Source organism: Musa acuminata, chromosome BXJ1-7 (assembly GCF_036884655.1).
Source record: "Musa acuminata AAA Group cultivar baxijiao chromosome BXJ1-7, Cavendish_Baxijiao_AAA, whole genome shotgun sequence".
Classification (NCBI taxonomy): domain Eukaryota; kingdom Viridiplantae; phylum Streptophyta; class Magnoliopsida; order Zingiberales; family Musaceae; genus Musa; species Musa acuminata.
Window position 1 is genome coordinate 38,681,922 of NC_088333.1, and position 17,389 is coordinate 38,699,310.

Sequence of the window (17,389 nt, forward strand, 5' to 3'; positions counted from 1 at the left end):
AGCAACAACTTGGTTCAAAAAAAGGTAGAAAAATAAGAGAAAGAAATGGAGGAAAACAAGGACAACGTAGAGAGATTGTTCTTAATCATATAGTAGTGTTATCATCTTATGTTAGATCAGATCTACAGTAGATTCTTGTTGTGATTACTTTGGGAGAATTTAAATATTATGCGTAGTGACGTGATCATTGTATCCCAATTATTCTCTTATGATTGTTGCTAAGACTTTGGGCAAGAGATTGAGATTTGTATATTTATTATTCTTATAGTAGATTATCTCTAGTTTGCCCCGTGGCTTTTACCCTTCACTTTGGAGGGGTTTTCTATGTAAATCTTGGTGTCATATTTTATTGTGATTTTCATTTAATTCTGATGCGTGTTACGGCCTGCAAGTATTTATTTCTATACAAAGTTTATTTCTCTTTATATCCCATCAATTGGTATTAGAGTAGGGTTGTGGTGATTTAATTTTTGTATTAAAAAATGGAGGCCAGTAGTGTTTCTCATATGATTAGCTTGAATGGAAACAATAGGATGATATGGAAACCAAGAATTGAAGATCTCTTGTATTGTAAAGATTTATATGGACCTTTGCAGGGGGATAGTGCAAAACCCACAACTATGACAGATGATGAATGGAAGAGATTAGATTAAAAAATAATTGGGTTTATTCGATAGTGGCTCTATGATAGTGTATTTCACCATGTTTCTACTGAAAGTTCTACATATTCTCTTTGGAAAAAGTTGGAAGGTCTCTATGAAAGAAAAACAGTTGGCAACAAAGCTTTCTTGATCAGAAAACTTGTAACCCTAAAATATAAAGAGGGTGCTTCTGTTGCTGAGCATTTGAATGAAATGTAGAGTATCACTAACTAGTTATTCTCTATGAAAATATCTCTTGATGATGAGTTGCAAGTATTGTTACTTCTCAATTCATTACTAGAAAGTTGGGAGACACTAGTGGTTTTCCTCAGTAATTTTGCACAATATGGTGTTATCACCATGAGTCAAGTAACAAGTTGTTTATTGAATGAGGAGTTGAGAAGAAAGAATTCAACAACATCTCAGAATGATTCACATATACTTATCTCAAAGAATAAAGGAAGGTCAAAGTCCAAGAATAGAAGCAATTCACGTATTGGTAGAAGCAAGTCAATATTAAGAAAAGATATTGTTTGCAATAACTATGGTGAGAAAGGATATTACAAGAATCAATATGAGCAACCTAAGAAAAGAAAGAAAGAGAAAAAAGAAGTGGAGTCTATAGAGTCAAAAGATAATATTGCAACTATAGTGCAGGGTAGTGATTATTTGATTTGGTCTTCTTCTGATGATATTTTTTCTTATGTGTGTCAGGATCTTGAGGGAGTAATTAACACATGTGCTTCTTATCATACTACACCACGAATAAAGTTTTTTGCTACATATATGTCTGAAAATTTTGGTGTTGTCAAGATGGGCAACTATAGCATGGCAAACATCATTGGCATGGGTGATATCTACATAAAGACCAACCTTGGCTACAAGTTGGTGCTTAAGGATATGAGGCATATAGTTGATTTGAGGCTGAATTTAATTTCAGTTAGAAGATTAGATGAAGATTATGATAACAGATTTCACAAAGGGTAATGGAAGCTCAATAAGAGTTCTCTTATTGTAGCTAATGGAAAGAAATGTCACACCTTATACAGTTTATAGGGCAAAGCTTATGATAAGCAACTGAATGTTATAGAGAAAGACTTCAGTATAGAGTTATGGCATAGGTGACTGGGACACATGAGCGAGAAAGGGCTGCAAGCTCTTTCAAAGAGAGAGGTATTGTCAGACCTCAGAAGTGCATATTTGAACCCTTGTATTAATTGTTTGGCTAGTAAACAACATAGAGTTTCATTTATTAGTCCCACTTTGTCTAGAAAAATGTATGTCTTAGACCGTGTTTATACAGATGGATGTGGTCATTTGAGAACAAAAACTCCTGGTGGATCTGTTAATGTTCCTAACATCAGTGATGCACTTTATTTTGTCACTTTATAAATAATTTTTCCAGGAAAGTTTGGGCCTATGCTATGAAGACCAAAGATCAAGTTATTAATGTCTTAAAAAAATTTCATACCAGAGTTGAAAGGGAGACAGAAAGGTAATTGAAATGAATAAGATCAGATAATGATGGTGAGTATACAGGATTATTTAATGATTATTGTATATCACATGAGATCCAACAAGAGATGACAGTTCTTGGTACACCTCAGTATAATGCAATTACAGAGAGGATGAACTGCATCATCATGGAAAAAATCAGATGTATGCTTTCATAGGCCAAGCTAGTCAAAAAGTTTTAGGATGAGGCTTTGAAGACTGTAGTTGATGTGATCAACTTATCACCATGTACAACCCTAGATGGTGATGTTGTAGAGCATGTATTATCAGGGAAATATGTTTCCTATAGGTATTTGAGAGTGTTTGGTTGTTGTGTATTTGCACATGTTCTCAATAAGAGGTCCAAGTTAGATGGTAAGACTAAATAATGTATTTTTCTTGGCTACTCACATGATCAGTTTGGTTACAAGTTTTAAGATCCAGAAAAGCAAAAGGTATTTAGACGTAGAGATGTAGTCTTCTTAGAGAATCAAACCTTTGAGGATTTGAAGAAGAAGGCACCAACCAAGACTTCTGCAGAAGGATTAGCATATTGTGACCCAGTTACACCTCCAGAATATCAGGGTGATGGGGAGATGTGTAGAAAGATGGTATAGAGCCTGATGTTGATCTACCTATAGGATATGTTAAGCAAGAAGAAGTTAGAGAGGAACTTCCTACATAGCCTCAGTTGAGAAGATCCTCTAGACAACGTCAACCTTCAAGAAGATACTCTACAAAGGAGTATGTGATGCTTACTAATGCAGGTGAACCAGAGAGTTACTAAGAAATAGTTGAAAGTGAGCAGAAAAAGAAGTAGTTAGTTGTTATGCAGAAAGAGATGGATGCTCTTCAGAAGAACCATACATATGATTTGGTGCAACTACCAAATGGAGAAGGCCTTGAAGAACAAGTAGGTTTTTAGGTTAAAGACTTAAGAATATTATTCTCAACTAATGTACAAAGCTAGATTGGTTGTGAAAGGCCTTGGTCAAAAGAAAGGTATCGATTTTGAAGAGATTTTTTCTCCTGTTATTAAAATATCTTCTATTCGTGTTGCTCTTGGTATTGCTGCTAGCCAGGACTTGGAGGTTGAGTTGTTAGATGTGAAGATAGCTTTCTTTCATGGTGATTTGGAGGAGGAAATTTATATGAAGCAACCAGAAGGTTTCAAAGTCAAAGGTAAAGAGAACTTTGTCTGCAAGTTGAGGAAGAGCTTGAATGGGCTGAAGTAAGTTTCAAGACAATGGTATAGAAAGTTTGATTCATTTATGACAAAAAATAGATACAAAAGAATGACTTCAGATCATTGTGTGTACATTTGGTGAGAATTTTATTATTTTCTTACTATATGTTGATGACATGCTTATTCTTAGGAAAGATATATTTACAATTGATAGGTTGAAGAAGAAATTGAGTGAGTCTTTTGCAATGAAGGACATGGGGCCAACAAAGCAAATACTAGGTATACAGACTTCTCGTGACAGTAAAAATAAGAAAATTTGGTTGTCACAAAAAAAATACATCGAGAAGATATTGGAGAGATACAAAATTAGTTGTTTCTCCTCTTATAGGTCACTTCAAATTGTGTTCAGAACAGAGTCCGTCAAGTGATGAAGAGAAGGAGAAAATATAAAAAGTTCCTTATGCTTCAATAGTTAGAAGTTTAATGTATGTAATGGTATGTACGAGGTCGAACATCGCATATGCAGTGGGTGTTACTAGTAGATTTCTTGCAAATCCAAACAAAGAGCACTAGACAAGTAGATTTTTAGATACCTCGGAGGGAGCTCTAAGGTTTGTTTAAGCTTTGGAGGTGGATCACCTGTGTTGACAGGTTACACATATGCAAATATAATAAGAGATATTGATACGAGGAAGTCCACTTCATGTTATGTACTTACTTTTGCAGGGGGGCGGTGTCATGACAATCCAAGTTGCAAAGGTATATTGCTCTCTCTACCATAGAGACAGAATATATTGCTGCTATAGAGATATGCAAAGAAATGTTATGGATGAAAGAATTCTTATAAGAATTGGGGCTAAAACAAAAAAACTATGCGGTGCATTATGATAGCCAGAGTGTCATCCATTTATGTAAGAACACAACTTTTCATTCTAAGTCGAAGCATATAGATGTTAGATCTACAATAGTGTTATCAATCATCTAGTAGTGTTATCATCTCATGTTAGATCAGATCTACAGTATATTCTTGCTGTGATTACTTAGGGAGAATTTAGATATTGTGCACAGTGACGTGATCATTTATCCCAGTTATTCTCTTGTGATTGTTACTAGGGTTTTGGACAAGAGATTGAGATTTGTATATTTATTATTCTTATAGTGGATATCTCTAGTTTGTCTCGTGGTTCTTACCCTTCACTTTGGAGGGGTTTTCCATGTAAATCTTGGTGTCATATTTGATTGTGATTTTCATTTAATTCTGTTGCGTGTTACGGCCTGTTAGTATTTATTCCTATATAAAATTTATTTCTCCTTATATCCAATTAAAGTTTAGATCATATTTGTATATCATTTAATGTGATCATATACACACGAATATACATATGAGGATATAAGAAACTAATTTTTGTGATAGAAAAAGAAAGAAAAAAAATATGTGTTTCTTAATAACTGAAATATCAGTACCCAATGAACGTTTAAAGATAGTCACACGATTTTATTTTATTTTCAGATAATAATAATGCAGTCTATCTCACGAAGAATATTATGGATTTACATGAGTTCAATTATAACGTCTATTGGAAAGAGTTGAACACATGCTGATAAAGAGTAATTAAATGACAAATGTTGCTCCCATGGCATTGCAGGTTCACCAAGCCGCAGCACCATCGCCGTCAGCCTCCTCCTCCTCCTTCTTCTTCTTCTTCTTCAAGGAAATGACAAATAGGTAGTGCTTACTTTTCTGTTGAAGGAGATGCCTGGAGACATTGGCTGCATATATAGAGAATAACTCATCCAGTATGGCATCCCCGAAATGCTCTTCAATCAAGGGTTGAAACGCTGCTCTCACATATCCTGCGACGTTCTTTCCGCTTGCTATACTGTCGAATGCAGCGGAATCATCATCCGAGTCATCAATCGGGTCCCAATTAGTCTCAAAGATCTGTGCTTGTTCTAAATCAAACAGGTCTTCCCTATGGATCACTGCCTTTACTTCTTCCATGGAAGGTGCATAATACGGCATATTGAAGGTCAGCAGTTTGTCCTCCTCTATGATTCCCTGGACAATAATGTCGCCAAACCATCAAGAGGGTATGAAAGGTTAAAGTGCATTCCCTCCAATTTATTTCTTTGGGATTGTGTTTGCTCACTATTTATTTCTTTACACTTCAACTATCTTCTCTTTCTTGTTTCTGTTGGAGCATGACATGGCCATGCTTCTGACCAGATCGATCCAAGTCCACTAAATTTTTATGAGCAAGAAGGGTGCAATGCTGTTTATTTTCCTCTTTCTTCCCCGTTCTACTACTACTTGTGATTATGTAAATATTTGATTCTCCACCTCCCTCACATCCTATCATCTGTAATTAATTGGAGGATGATGGATTTAAACTGTTAAGATTAATTTAAATAGTTAGAATTAGATAAAATAAAAGAAAAAAATTAGATTTAAATATATAGATTAGGATAAAAATATTTATTGAGGTATGATAATTTTTTTTATTATTTTAAAAAATTTATATTTTATCTTTTAGTCAATATAAATATGTGCTCTTGGATCAATCCAAAATATCGTAGATTGAAATTACTCTTAGTTCCTTCTACTATTCTTTTTCTGAAGTTCTATAGGAAAGTCAACGATATGATATCATAGCCTGATTCAAAGAATATCAATAGAAATATATCGATTAAAAAAGAAGAGAAAGTTGGTATATCCAAAAAAAAAAGATGACAGGAGTAGGTGCTCCTAATCAACTTCTCTCTATCTTCAAATATGATAATTATCAATTTTAGGTTGTTAAAATGAAAATTTTATTTATCTCATAAGGATTATGAAATTTGGTAGAATATGATTTTGTTAAGTATGATATATAGGATTCTAATATTATTAAAAATCAAAAATATCATATGAATGAGAATACATAGAAAGATGCAAAAGCCCTCTACATGCTATAATAAATAATAGATAATTCCTTATTTTCCTGAATTATGATGACATCAACATCATTAGAAGCCTGAAAAATATTAAAAAGTGTATTTGGAGGCACAAACAAGGTAAAAATTTTAAAGTTTCAAATTCTTTGACATAAATTCAAAACTCTTATGATGAAAGATTCTAAATCTATTGTTAATTTCTTCTAAAAAATATCTAAATCAAATGAGATATTATGGTGAAAATCTAAAAGATCAATATGTAGTAGAAAAGGTTATATGAAGTTTATCTCAAAATTTGATATGATTTCTATTGATATAGAAGAAGATAAGGATAAAAGTACATTATCTATTGATGAATTAGTGGGTTCTCTTTTAATTCATGAACAAAAAGTGAATAGATCTTCAGATGAAACTTTAGAACATGCTCTTGAAATGAAGATAGATTAGAAGAACGACAAAAAAAAAAATTCATAAGTCATATCTCAAGGGAGAGATCAAAATAGCTGAGGTCATGATCAATTAAATGAGGGTCAAAGCAACTCAAACAATGGTAACAAAGAAACTCATTGATGTTTTTTATTATTATTTTAAAAAACTTATACTATATATTTTAATCAATATAATTAGGTACTTTATGATCAATCGAAAATACTACAGATTAAAAGTACTTCTAGCTTCTTGTACTATTTTCTTTTCTTTCTAATTTTTTTGTAAAAAGGCCAACATAAACAGCTCTCCTGAAATGAAACCATTTGGTTTGATCTTTTTAATTCTTTTATTTTATTTTTTGTGTTTTACCATATTCAACTTTGCGGTAAGATAAAGGCCAACCATGCAATAAACATGAACTAGGAAGGATATGAACTGGTACGTGAAGAAGAAGACGAAGAAGAGAAAGGTACCTGTGATACCAAAGCACTCAGGGCTTCGGCTAACAGGCCGTAAAAGTATCCCACATCTCCCGAGGGTGGATAACTCCCTTTCCTTCCTAGAAATGACAATACCATTCTTGCTCCGTAGCTTAGTTCTGCATGACGGCACCTAAGGAACCCTGACAAGTCTCTTTGGTGTTGGTCTTGATATGCTTTAACAACTTCCAGTGGGCTTGTCTCTGCAACATAGATGTTCTTATTGTTGAGTGGAACTCCCTGTTCACCTTCAGGAACCTGATATTTTCAGAATTAAAAGTAAGTTTGCCTTAGCAAACAAAAGTAACATAGGTTTTGTGTGATGTTTCAAGCAGTCTTCCTTTTCTTTATGAGGTTAACCATGCTGATGAAGTGAGCGAGCATTTCAGAGAATTTGTTTAGTTATTGGTAGTTAATTAACCGTACCAATCATGGCCGCTTTAAGAAAGTAAATAATGAAAAAAAACAAAGAAAACAAGTAGAATTCAGATAATAATAGTGTAGCAATTGTCATTTATTAAGAGGAAGGCAACCTGAGAGAGCCAGTTGAGACAACAGGAAGCGTTGAAGAAGTGGACACTTTGACAAGGGAAAAGCCTGCCGTAGAAGGAACCTGGAACTCCCACGACGTAGTATGGCACCAGCAGCTTCCCCTTCTCCTCCTCGACCTTCCTCTTGTAATCTCCCAGAGACCGGAAGACGTGATTGAAGTCATTCCCCGGGAGGTCATTCAAGAAGAACAGGATCTCCGGCATCTCCTGGCGTCCCAGGCTCCGCCGTAGCTTGCCAATCACGTCGAGCACCTCGGAGACCACCTCCAAAGTGTTAGGGCCCGAGGAACAACCTAAGTCGACCACCGCCATCCTCTCGGGGAGCAGCGACATGTAAACCCCTCCTATTGCCTCCTCCAGTATTGGCTTCGCCATGTGAAGTACCTTCTCCTGGGACGCAGTTAGCAAACCAGTGAAAAGATATGCTGACGCCTACGCAAGTGTAAGTTGTTTAAGTTCATGCAAACAGTTGGGGTGTTCAACACTACCTGAAACTTAGAATTGGAGGCGTAGCTGGTTTCCCCAGCTCCTCCGACCATGTGAAGGATTCCTTCTATCCTCTTGCCCATCTCTCTCTCTCTCTCTCTCTCTCTCCCTTTGAAAACCAAGTTCCGAGCACCATGATTATAAATAGCCTATAAGAAGGACCGGACCACTGTGGTTGTGCAGAAACTGTAACATGCTTCGGAGAATACATAGAAAGCAATAACACCATTTTCTGTGACAATATTAACAAAGTAAAAGGAGATGGAAAATAGTAAATGAATGAACGAAGGTACCACCAAGATGGTTGTTTGTATGTCACTGTCCGCACTAAGTTAAAGGAGATGGTGGCATGGCTGGACGATAGTAAATGAATGCATGGAGGTGCCACCAAGACAGCTTCAGAGAAACACATCATCTCCTCGTGTTTCAGCGTGCTCTGCTTCGTCGTTATCAGTCTTCGTTGGCATCTTAATAGCTAGGAAAGAAACGGGAACACGCTCTCATCACTACTTCGCATCCCCTTTAATTTGACCTGTGATGGAAGGTACAGATTGCCCTTCTGTACAGTTTTCTCGAGGGAGGTCGAGAAAACTTTAGCCAAAAAGAAAAATGATAAGATTAATAATAAAAAAATAAATAAAAAATTAACGTAATACTATGGTTCGATAACTCTATTAATGCAAGAAATTATTTTCTCTTGATTTAACCCAAACTGAAGTCTAAAATCACTTAGCACACTCTCTCACCTAAATCCATTAAACATTTTTGTCAACCCTCTAGATTTATTAGTGAAAAACCCTTATAAGCATCGTCTCTCTTTCTTACATCAAAATCTTGAGATTAAATATATATATATATATATATATATATATTTATAGGAATAAATTCTAATTTTCTAATGATTATTCATAGTCTCTAATTTAAATTATAATCCTCATCCATCAAAAAATTTAAATTTAATTAAAACTCATCTCAAGTAGTTAGAATTTAATTAAAACTCCTCCCAAGCAGTTAAAACCTAATTAGAACTCCTAAAATACTTTCAACCCTAATAATTCCTACCTTGGTGAGTATTTTTTCACTTTTTGCCTTATATACAAAACTAAACCATTGACTTAAAGAATTACTCACATCTATATGAATTGAATTGGTTCATGATCCAACACCAAATTCCAACAAACCTGCTAATGAATCTTATATAGCTGCATCAAGTCAATGATACTACTTGATTCCGAAAAGAGACATTCATCTCACTATCTTACCATTACTAGATTTTTTTCCCTAATAATTCTCTACATCCTAAAAATCATAAATATGATCATTTATTTATTGCAAATGAAACTTATTGTTATATGTATTTATCATCCCCTATACATCTAACTTATTTTCAGCACTTTGATGTCTTTACTATTTATTTCCATATGATACAACCCTTGATGCAATCTTTCATTCAACAGGACCATGAAACCCTTAGTACACCAGTAGCTACAACAGGACCATGAAGCCGTTAATCAATTTTGCCCTCTATGTCTGGATTTAGATTCTTAGTTCTCCACATCACATCATGACATTAATCCTTTAAGCTTTTGTGCAATAGTTAAATTGCTCTTCAATTATTGGCTTTCATATTCGGACATGTCTGCACCACAAACAACCGACGCCCACAAAGCTAAGTTCCTTTTTCGAGGAATCACTTTGCATTATTGTGAATGCGTGAATCGTATGTCAAATACTAAATAGTTGCACACCTCATCTCTCACTTTCTAATCCGCCGTTATAGTACAGACCTGATTATCCACTTACCTAATTCTCTCACTTTCATATCCTTATCTAATAAATACAGACTATTAGATTATATTATTATATTTAATTAAATAAAATATATTTTAAACATGATTAGATTTTAATTATGGTTATTAATCAATAAAAAAATTAATTATAATAGTATTTCTTAGGAGATGATCTTGATTTAAAAAACTCTCCTAATTATTTATCCTACACTCTTTCTACTCTTATTTATAAATAGACAGGATCTTATGAGGACTAGACATATGATGTGTGGATATGCGGATAAGTGAATACGTGATATTATTGAGAGATTATATATATCTTTTCTCATCTCCTTTTAATCATGTGAACTAGTCATTGAGATGTTATAGATTTTCTCTCATCTCTTCTAAGTTATATGAACCAATCATTGAAAGATTATATATCTTTTCTCATCATCCTTTTGTCCTTAATCGATCACTCATAGTGGTCCTGTGAAGTTAGGAAGAGAGGAGAAGGCGAGTCTAGTTCTACTTATAGATCGACATTGCTATACCTTTCGGATCCGATAATGGTGCATTTGTAGATCAGATAAAAGTTTTTTGAATGGCTTTGAAAGGTATATATCATAAATTTGATCTATTGTTATTTGATTTTATATTTTAATATTAATTTTTTTCGTATAACATAAGGATATTATTTTGCTCACAATTGGTATCAGAGTTATGTTTGTAAAATCAAATATTTTATATCTATTTGTTAGCATCTTTCGATCATGAAAAGGTATTATTTAGTTTTTATTTATGATGCATGAACAATTTATCTATATTGTCAATCTACTTTTCTATCCAGTTTGTTTTATCTCCTGCTTGCGAGCGATGCAAGATACCTTATGCTTGATCGATGGACCACCATCGACAACCTTCCATCGATAATACTATTGTTAAGAATGATAATCTTTGGTGGTTGCCTGTCCAGTTGAAAGTAGCGATTAGTAAGCACTATTGGATACTTATTGAATATCTGATTATTAAATTTTTTGAGCTTTAATACCACTTATTGAGGTGAAAGAGAAAAACTTGAAACCAAAAATTAAAACCCTTAAGATTAATAAAAAAATATATACTAGAAAGTCAACACTATTCAACAACTCCCTAGAAAAAATCAAATTCTTCACAAAAAAATTAGTACAAGTGATCACTTTAGTTTGAGTTAACCCAAACCTAAGCCAAAAACTCTTCGCACATCCTTTCACATAAATAAAAACTTTTTTCACAATCATTTTTAGATCTACCAGAGAGAAACTCTTACAAACACTCAAAATATCTTACCTCTACCTCTCACAAAAACCGTAAGACTCAGTGTATTTATAAAAATAAATCATAATGACTATATTTCTTAATTGAATCACTAATCCAAATTCTAATATTAATCTATCAAAATATTTAAATTTAAGTAAGATTCCTTCTAGATATTTAGAACTTCTAAAAGTCTCCTATCTAGATCTTCATTACAGATAACTATGGCGACCGATCTTGGGGTGATGACATAAAAAGTAAGTCGTCGGCAAGTTAGTTGTTCCTTAGATTCTTTGGTCTAGTTGACTGTTCATCATATTCTTTGGTCATTTATAGATAAATTCATTTGCATAAAATGGTGGGCCAATGTCAACACCAAATCATCCGTGATAGAATTGAAAATATTAAATCTTTATCATAATTGGATCACTATTCGCTGGAGATAGAACTAATAATGATTTAACATCTTATCCTAATAGGATTTATATCCAACACGTGGATTAACTTGAGGTTTAGTAATCCTTTAAGCTTTTGTGCAACAGTTAATTATTCCTCAATTATTGCGTATCGTATTCGGACATGTATACATCACAAACGACGTACGAATCCCACTAGTATGTGACTAGTATGTGAAACACTAAATAGTTGTATACTTCATCTCCAACTTTCTAATTCACTTATCTAACTCTCTTACCGTAATACTCTGCATGAGTCCTATATCCAAGATTAATAAAATTAAAATTGATTTATACGAATATGATAAATATATATATTTTGATCAGTGATTTAAATCAAACGAAGTTGATAGGTTAGTTAGCCCGTGATATTCAATTTCAAATCCTCTATTAAGTATAAACTATTAGATTATATGATGTTATCTAATTAGGTAAGATATATTATATATATGATTGGATTCTCATTTAGATAATATATTATAATATAAATAGACATGACCTCCCAAGAACTAGACACAATGTATATATACGTAGATAATTCATCACTAATAGTGGACATATGAATGATAAGTACATATTGTTATTTGATTTCTGATTTTGATAATGATGATTTTTATGTTCATAATTGGTATTAGAGTAATATGAAATCAAATACTTTATATCTATTTGTTAGCACTTTTCTCTCACAAAAATATATTGTTCAATTTTTATTTACGATGTATAAATAATTCGTTTGTATTATTGATCTACTTTTCTATATTACGAATGATCCGAGATTCCGTGCTTGGTCATCGATAGCTTTCTGTCATATATTTATGAGTGATGCAAGATTCTATGCTTGGTCATCAATAGCTTTCTGTCGATAATAATATTATTATGGAAAATGACCTGATCATCATTTATTTACGGGTATATATCCAATACAAATATTTTGGAGTGTGATAGCTCTATGATGGCTACACAACGTCACTTCATGCAGTGACTTTGTCGACAACAATATTATTATGGAAAATGACATTCTGTGGTCATCATTTCACTTGCGAGCAGCAGCTATGTTCCCAATGCAAATACTATCGAGTGTGATAGCCCTATGATGGCTACACAACACCTAACTTTGTCGACAACAATATTATCATGGGAAATGACCTTTAGTGGTCATCATTTCACTTGCGGGTAGCAGCTACGTTCCTAATGCAAATACATTTGATCTAGATGTTATATTAAAAATGCTTAAATGCTGACAGTACCTCAAGATAGTATTAGCATTTCAGCCCTTGTAGGATGCTAACATAGTTTTTTTAATTTTAAAGTATCTAATAACTTTATCTAAAATTATAAAATTATCAAATGATTTAATGAGAAACCAATATGATTTATTATTTATATAAAGGTATAATTTTATTTACTTATTTTTAAAGATTATTTTTATATGATTATATTTTTTTATTTACTATGCATTTGGGCCATATGAAATTTTAATAAGATTAGAAATATTTATTTATTTATTACTTATTTATTTAAATAAAAATACGTATTTAATTTTGAATAAATATTAAAAATATTATAAGGTTAAATTTATTATAAAATATTCAATAAATTCTAAAATATTATTTTATCAAATAATACTTACTTCAATACATATTTAAAATATAATATTTATTTATTATTTATCAAACACTTAAAGTATTCCACAACTATATATTCATTTAAACTCCTTTCCCTATAGTTGCACAATGAAAATATAAATATATTCCTAAACATAACCAAATAATAAGATAAGAGGGAGTAAGATTTGGTTTGTTGTGTATTGGTAAAGTGAGGTCATGGGACAAGCTAAAGTGAAAAAGGAAAAAGGATTTAAAGGAAAAAAAAAATTAATATCAAATAGAACGTGCAGACAATGGATTTTATTTATGATTATTGATATGTTTTCTTTATAAATTTAGGGAAAAAATCTTAATTATTATAATGATTTTGATAGTAGGTAGGTATCTAACGACTTTGTCTTAGCCTATTTTTGAGGTAATGATGCATATGTTAGTGGCTTGTAATGTTTTTTTGTTAGTTTATAAAATATTTTATTATTAAAAAATATTGGATACATATTATGTATGTTTTCAACCTCTGAAAAATATATGTTTTGGACATATTATTTGAAGCAATTATTGGCTTACAAATTATTTTACGGTTCAAAATATCAAAAATCCATTGCAAAATCAGTTCTGTAAATACTTTATGATTCTATGAAATATTTTTTAACGAACTGTCCAAATGTTTGACATTTGATCGATGACATCTTTGTTGTCTATTTATGATGGTTATGATTTAGATCCTATCAATGGGGGTTAAGCATTGGTATATGTTAAGAATCTAATTTCTCTACATAATGAGGTCAAACATGATTTTGGATCTTGTCATGGGGTTCTCTACGCCGGTTTCAAAATTTGAGGAGCAACTCATATATGGATATTCGTGGAAGAGCTATTGAAGTCTTTTGAATTTTTCTTAGGTTTGGATTTAGTTTCAATAATAATGTTAATTGTCATTTGGATTTGGGTACTATGAACCATTGAGATTGTAATTAAATTTATTGAATATGTTTTGTATTTACGAGATGAGTTATGAGTTTTATTAAATGTGTAAAATTGGGATGGTAAGCAAATTATTTCTTGTTTTTCTTGTAAGAAAATTTATGAGGAATACGGTGTTACACAACTCTCGGCTTTTTGTTGTGCTGAGGCGTTACAAGAACGGTGCTGGTCATGTTAGAAAAGACAGTGATAATGATAATTGGGTTGGTTGGTTAGTGATAGGGCAATATCACCCACATGGACACAGTCAAGCAAGCATGAAGGCACTGACATGGAACCTTAAGACTGATGTGGCATGTAGCACACGCGTGGCACCTCGAACTCAGGTGGACAACCACCCCTTCCACATGAAACAACATCATGCAGTATAGTCGCCCCAGAAAGCACAAAACAACATTGATCTGTGCAAGTCGATCGACACCCGCACAGAAGCTTAAGCCGGTCACCCGAGGAGCCGACTGTAGTTAATTGATTGTATGCGGCCAAGTTATCCGCGTAGGTGTAAAAGACAATCCTCCCTGATTGGTAAGGTGGAGATTTTTCTAAAAGCTCAATTCCTCTCTAAACTACATAGTATTGACTTAACTTTCGAATGGACAAAGTCAGGAAACCCCTCCCCTCCCGACCTAGGCTTGTGTATAGGAACCTATGTTAGGATCGGAGCGGCACTAAGAAAGGGGGGTGAATTAGTGCAGCGGATTAAAATGTTGGTTTCGACAAATCTTTCGTACGATAAGAACGAAACTTGAAAAGCTAAACTTGAAAGCGTATTCTTAAAGTTGCGCAACAAAGGTAATAAGGAACTAAAGTATGTAAGAAGGTTTGCAGTAATATAAATAGCAATAATGAAATGCAAACCAGAGATCACGCCGATTTTAGAGTGGTTCGGTCAAATGACCTACATCCACTTGCGAGGCCCCTCTTCGATAAGGCTCCCACCTTCCACTAGCAAATCTCTTGAAATGGAAGGGCAAATACCCCTCTTACAACCTTTTACAAGCAGTTCAACCTCTTACAAATTTTTAGCAAGAAAGAATGAGGAGAACTCTCTAGCAAATTGAAAACAAGACATGCTAAGACTTTCTAAGACTTTTCTCTCAATCAATTGCTTCTCAAAAGTTGTGTTCTCAACTGAGACTTGAGGGGTATTTATAGGCCTCAAGAGGATTCAAATTTGGGCTCCAAAAATTTGAATTCTCTTATGTTCCCGATGCTGGCGGTGCCACCGCCCAGCCCAGGAGGTGTCACCGCCTAGCCAGGCGGTGCCATCGCCTGGCTCTTCGATTCATTAGTTTGGCTTAATTTTAGCCCAAACCAAATCTGACTTTGGGCCCAGTTGGCCCCTAACCAGGATATAGGATTATCTCTTAATCCTAATCCTAATTACAAGTGAACTACATAACAAAAAAAACATCCTAAGCAAGTTTTCAACCGCGAACGTCGAGTCTTGTTCCAGCGAGCTTTCCGACGAACTTCTTCCTACGAACTCCCTGCAAACTCCCGATCTTGTGATGACTTTAACGAGTAGCCGAGCCTTCTCGGTGATCTCCGTGAACCTCCGACGATCTCTTCGGCGAACTTTCGAAAATTCCGATAGGTTCCCGATTTCTTCTCGGTTGGTTCCGGCAGCATCTCCGACGATTCTTCGGACTCTTAAACGTCCATCGATCTTGACTCTGGTATTCTTGCTTTGTGTTTTCTGGTTATCATAGTTAATCCTGCACACTTAACTCAATAATATGGATTTGATCAATTAACCCATCAATTGATTTTATCATCAAAATCCGAGATTCAACAATCTCCCACTTTTTGATGATGACAATCAATTGATGACGGAGTTAAACATAACTCCCCCTATCTATATGCCATATTATGAGAAGATGAAAACACTTGAATTCCATCCATAGAATTCAAGCATAAACCGATAAGTTCTAACCGTAGAACTTATCGTTATTCTCATTAAGCAATAGTAAATACAAAACTTCGATGAAAATCATTTTCAAGTAGAATGATAAGAGACAATTTTTACTACGATAGGAGATAAAGATTTTCAACATGAATTTCATGATATAAATGTAAGGCATACTTTCAATATGATCAATCAATCTTGTGATATTCTCAAGGATTTTGCAAGGTATATAAGACATTCATATCACACATGCTTTTGAAATTCATATAAGTCATGCTATCAAAATGGTACAAGTCATCACTTTTCTCCCCCTTTGTCATCAACAAAAAGGGAATGAGACTTAAAGAATATAACTTGTGATTATAATATCAGGAATTCAGCATTGATCATACGAAAATCCATCATCCAAAATTAAGTATGCTAAAATATTTATGCAGAGTTCACCTAAAGGAAAATTCAGCATTCATCCATTTTATCAAATCTCTTCTTTCTATAAATAAAAATTGTAGATGTACAAGGAAGAGATAGTGATAAAAATTCCAAGCGGTAATTCCAATAAGTCAAGATCATAATTCGAATACAAATCCATTCAAATTCAATTTGTTAACTTGAAACTCATAATTAAGTCATCAAAATCAATTTCGAGATTCACAAAATATCATAAAATCATTCATCTTGATCAGATGGGAGTGGAGTTTGACTCAAGATGAGATAATTTAACATGTCATTTAGAATCGAAAGAGAAGAATCAGATTCATCGAGGAATGGAGAGAGGATGAAAAACTTTACGGAAAAATCCATTCAAATAAGTTTATTCTTAGGGACAATTTAACATACCTAATTCCCTTCTAATGAATTCAAATTGGTCTTCATTCAAAGCTTTTGTAAATATATCTGCTAATTGATGCTTTGTGTCAATGAATTCTAGAGCAACATCATTGTTAAGGACATGATCGCGTATGAAATGATGCCTAACGTCGATGTGCTTAGTTCTAGAGTGCTGAATTGGATTTTTAGTAAGACATATGGCACTAGTATTATCACATTTTATGGGAATATTTTTAAAGTGAATTCCATAGTCTTCTAATGTATTTTTCATCCAAACAACTTGTGCACAGCATGCACTTGCATCAATGTACTCGGCTTCCGCCGTAGATAGTGTAACAGAA

The 17,389-nt window shown here is 33.5% G+C and overlaps 1 protein-coding gene across 1 annotated transcript; it reads right to left on the minus strand.

Moving 5' to 3' along the window:
- Positions 1-4,789: 4,789 nt before the first annotated feature.
- On the minus strand, positions 4,790-8,298 carry LOC135679259 (anthranilate O-methyltransferase 2-like). Its single transcript, XM_065192792.1, has 4 exons — positions 8,203-8,298; positions 7,697-8,104; positions 7,158-7,421; positions 4,790-5,380 (listed from the first exon to the last, which is right to left on the minus strand). Exons 1-4 carry the CDS (start codon positions 8,281-8,283, stop codon positions 4,970-4,972), a joined length of 1,164 nt encoding a protein of 387 aa, XP_065048864.1. The 5' UTR covers positions 8,284-8,298; the 3' UTR covers positions 4,790-4,969.
- Between the last annotated feature and the right edge of the window lie 9,091 nt (positions 8,299-17,389).

What these genes read in the sequence shown, in the direction of transcription:
- LOC135679259 (XM_065192792.1), bottom strand. Translation starts at nt 8,283, where the DNA reads ATGGGCAAGAGGATAGAAGGAATCCTTCACATGGTCGGAGGAGCTGGG. An exon ending in CCTCCAATTCTAAGTTTCAG is followed by an intron (nt 8,105 to 8,202) that starts GTAGTGTTGAAC and finishes ACTGCGTCCCAG; the next exon opens with GAGAAGGTACTTCACATGGC. An exon ending in GTCTCAACTGGCTCTCTCAG is followed by an intron (nt 7,422 to 7,696) that starts GTTGCCTTCCTC and finishes TGAAAATATCAG; the next exon opens with GTTCCTGAAGGTGAACAGGG.